Source organism: Dendrobates tinctorius, unplaced genomic scaffold (genome assembly GCF_039654945.1).
Source record: "Dendrobates tinctorius isolate UK_male_01 unplaced genomic scaffold, ASM3965494v1 ptg000158l, whole genome shotgun sequence".
NCBI classification, from domain to species: domain Eukaryota; kingdom Metazoa; phylum Chordata; class Amphibia; order Anura; family Dendrobatidae; genus Dendrobates; species Dendrobates tinctorius.
Genome location: NW_027361825.1, coordinates 34,339,386 through 34,343,760, shown reverse-complemented (window position 1 = coordinate 34,343,760; position 4,375 = coordinate 34,339,386). Strand labels below are relative to the sequence as shown.

The 4,375-nt window shown below is 44.5% G+C and overlaps 1 protein-coding gene across 1 annotated transcript; it reads left to right on the top strand.

Annotated features, from left to right (window-relative positions):
• Positions 1–2,460, top strand: LOC141052063 (rho-related GTP-binding protein RhoU-like). Its single transcript, XM_073549255.1, has 3 exons — positions 1–307; positions 787–845; positions 1,177–2,460. Exons 1-3 carry the CDS (start codon positions 88–90, stop codon positions 1,627–1,629), a joined length of 732 nt encoding a protein of 243 aa, XP_073405356.1. The 5' UTR covers positions 1–87; the 3' UTR covers positions 1,630–2,460.
• Positions 2,461–4,375: the final 1,915 nt, after the last annotated feature.

The following is a 4,375-nucleotide window of genomic DNA, read 5'->3' as shown; positions in this document are numbered from 1 at the left end:
TGCGATTTTAAAAAGTCATTTTCTCCTTTCCTGAAACAGTATACCTGTAGAAACCTGGCAAGGTGGACACTCCGAGACCAGAGGATAATGCCCCCTCAAGAGATGTCCATGGAATACACGTCACACTTTGCACCTCCTGTGCCACCACACAAGCCTAAACCTCTACCATCCACCGGAGGTCAAGAAAGGAACCTAAAATGCGTCCTACTAGGAGATGGGGCAGTAGGAAAGACCAGCCTTCTGGTCAGCTACACCACCAATGGTTACCCAACACGATACATTCCCACCGCCTTTGATGACTTCTCAGGTAGGATCACTTAGACAAATTTTTCTGAAAAATTGCATATAGATTCATTACATTTCTCACCTAAAATTTATTTTGGGGCGATTTTTCTTCTCTGTAATCTGCATGTAAAGGGAAGTGAGGTCTTTTTTCTCATATGTTTCCCCACGTTCGGATTTGCTTGTATTCCTCGCATGTCAGGCTAAGGCTGATTGCACAGGGTTTCCAGTGCATTCGTGAAAGGGATCCTATATTAGGACATTATAGGACACTTTTTTTTGTATTTGGGAACATACGAGCCTTGAGTCTTCAGGGCTTACAGGGTTTGGGTCAGATCTTATAATGTCACATTTTACAATATTTCCTTGTATTGTGACTGCTTATCAAGATTCTGCAGTATCGGTGTCTTGTCCTGTCAACGTCACATTGTAGTTTGTAGGATTGTGTGCAAATGTCTGGATTGTTTGCAAATGGTTAATGGTGATGTCATTTTTTTTTTGCAGCTCTGGTGCAAGTAGAAAACACCCCCGTCAAGCTGCAGCTTTGTGACACCGCAGGGCAGGTAAGTCCTCAGCTGGATTGTGTGTCAAGCTTCATATTGCGTGACTCCTTCTATGTACAGTATATCCCTGTAGGGAGATAGAGACGCCATATTTTAGATCTGTGTCAACCTGCAGATTCCATGTCCTCTTTTGCCCACCAGCATCTTGCAGTGGGAGGGATGAACACTGTTGCCTTCACCCTGACATGTGCCACCTGAGGAGAAGACTTCACATCTGCTAGGGTTGTCCATTGTACATCGTTTGTGCGCCATTGTTCCACCTCTCATCAAGTCTGTATGTCATCTTCTTCTGGATACAAATCCGTAAACTCCTATTTCTTTCTCTTCTCAGGATGAATTTGACAAGTTGCGTCACTTCTGCTACCCCAAAACCGACGTGGTCATCCTGTGTTTTAGCGTTGTGAGCCCATCTTCTTTCCAGAACATATCGGAGAAATGGATCTCAGAGATACAAACTCACTGCCCCAACGTGCCTCTCATCCTGGTGGGCACACAATGTGACCTCCGAGAGGATGTCAAGGTCCTGATCCAGTTAGCACGGTATCGGGAGAAACCTGTGCCCCCATCCTCTGCCAGAGCCCTTGCTGAAAAAATCGGGGCGGTCGCCTACGTCGAATGTTCTGCTCTTACCCAGAAGAACCTGAAAGATGTCTTCGACACGGCCATACTATCGGGCATCCGATACTCTGACCTGAGAAACCAGAGGGAGAGAAAAATGGCCGCCACTGCTAGCAAGATGAAGACTCTTTCTAAAGCTTGGTGGAAAAAATATGTGTGCGTTTAAGATTCTGATGCGATGTATCTCGGGACCAATACATTTAGCCAAGTGCCTTATCTCAAGATCTTGCACTCGATCAAGAACTTGACATCTTGCTGTGAAAGGTGACTATGTCGTGGACTTACCATGCCCAAATTCCAGGTGCACATAGAGTTCAAATACTTCTTATAGGGGCCTGGTATGGACTAAATCAGCAGGACCCCCCACTCCACAGAGACATTGGCGGCTCTTTAACCTACATGATGACATTCTGACACCTCTTCTTAAAGGGATTCATCCAATTTGCACCTATGTTTACACTGGATAAGGTTCCAGGCTGGAATGTGTCGGAATGAATACCGGTGACCGGGTTGGTGCCTATACTGAATTAATATAATGATTTGCTTTGATTTGCTGCCTCACACTGGCAGCTGAAACCTGAATATAGCTTCTGTTCTAAGAAGCGTGTAACATATGGACGTTGTAATACTATGTATTAGCATGGACATCCGTGTCTGCGAGCGAGCCGTGACCCGGACTGCTTCAAACAGCAGATTTCCATTTACTGGGGATATGTCATCCAGCATCAAACGTAGCCTTGCGTAACTCCAGGCTCCCAGCTGTTCTCTAACTGCACGGCCACATGCTGAGAGTTGTAGTTCCGGGACATCTGGGTGCCACAGGTTCCTCCAGCCCATCTGTAGTAAGCTCATTTTTACTAATACCGGTGTGCTGTCGCTCTGATCCATAACACATATTGCATCGCTCTCAGTGATATCTCTTTACAAACACTTGTTTGGGATGGAAAATTTCTTTTTCATGTCATTCTGTTCTCAAATAAAATCTTTTATTATTGTATACACTTGTCTGCTCATTACTCATTACAATAGACCAGGATGGGGAGGGGGATTGGTCAGGGAACAGTATGGTACATTCAAGTGGCTGATAACAATGAACAATAAGTTGCTTTCACCAACAAGGCACCGACAGGACACTTTAGGTTTAAGGCCTCCATACAAATTTGCTGGCCAAACCTATCAATTTTATTAGGTTTCCTATAGAGAGGCTTCATGACTCTCCCAATGGATGAATTTAAATGCCTGATCCTTTTCTTCTAAGGGGAGATCGATCACCACCTAAGGGGTCTGCTAGTAGCTTAATGGCCCTATACACATTGGATAAAAGTTTATTTCGGCAGGATCGGTCACCATCTAATATGTATAGGGGTAGATGATGTCGGGGTAAGATATAGATTCAGCATTTTTAATTTAAGCGCCTTATCCTTTTTTTCTAAGGTGAGATTGACCACCATGAAACGTGTCTGCCAGTGTCCTAAAGGCCCCCAGCTCGGGCTTGTCAAGGTAAGGAGGCTTCTTCACCATGCAATGCTCCTCTGGGAAATTTAATATGCAAATTGCCTCTTCAGAGAGAAAGAGGACTTGAACTCCATAGCGCCACCTATTGGTAGTAGCGATCCTACAAATCACAGTCAACCCTTTAATGAGTTTTGTAATATGACTTAGGATAAAAGCCAAATCAGAATCTCAATTTGCAGACACGGTCAAATTGAGATTCTGATTTGACTTTTATCCTAAGTCATATTACAAAACTCGTTAAAGGGTTGATTGTGACTTGTAAGATCGCTACTACCAACAGGTGGCGCTATAGAGTTCAAGTCCTCTTTCTCTCTGAAGAGGCAATTTGCATACTAAAGGCCCCCATACACAATGAGTAAAAGTAAATTTTCGTCAGGATGAGTCAGCTATCTAGCGTGTATTTAGGGGTAGATGATGTATAAATCCGACCCGTTGAACACCTGATCTTTTTTTGAGATTGACTACCACCAAAATGGTTTGCTAGTAGTTTAATGGCCCCATACACATTGGATAAAAGTCGATTTTGGCAGGATCGGTCGGCCATTTAATGTGTATAGGGGTAGATGATGTCGGGTGAGATATAAATCCGACCTGTTGAATTTCAAAGTCTGATCCTTTTTCTTTGTCTTGGAGATGAGACTCTCCCATAGTGAACACAGGAGCCCTCGACGAAGCCAAACATTCATGTGTAAAATGTGTAAAAACGTTCATGAGAAAAAGCTGCCGGACTCATGATCACAGAGTGCACTATCTCTTCCGACTCCTCCGTATATACATGTGGGACTGCAATGGTGGCCTCGTGTCTTTTGCAGCTTATTGGCAAATAGGAGGTTCTGCGTGGGTAAAGCGGCAGCACACTAGTCTAGAAGCGGTATCTTCACTCTCTAGCTTCCCTCTGTGCTGCCATCACGGATGTTCCAGCACCATCTTGACTAACCTTCCCGCAGCTCCTTATTTCTTTGGTGGAGATGAGTGTTGAGTTTGGAAGCACAGATGCAGTTTTGGGCCAAAGTCTCTTGTTGGTCCCCCCCCCCAAAAAAAAAAAATAAAAAATGAGCAAGTAATGATACTGCCCCTGTCTTTTCTATACATGAAAATATAAATAGGTGATTGCTGGCTGGTCCCAAGACTAGGACCCCTCCAACCACCAATTCTGAGTACAGGGCTCCCCAGTGCCTTGTCTGAATGGAGAAAAGCCAAGTATGTGTACCACCACTCCATTCATTGCCTATGGGTCTGCCAGAGTTAGCAGACCGATTCCAGAAAACAGAGTTCTGCAGCTGTTGAGTTTGCAGTTGTTGTGCTCTGCAGTTGTTGAGCTCTGCAGTTATTGTGCTCTGCAGTTATTGCGCTCTGCGGTTGTTGAGCTCTGCAGTTATTGTGCTCTGCAGTTATTG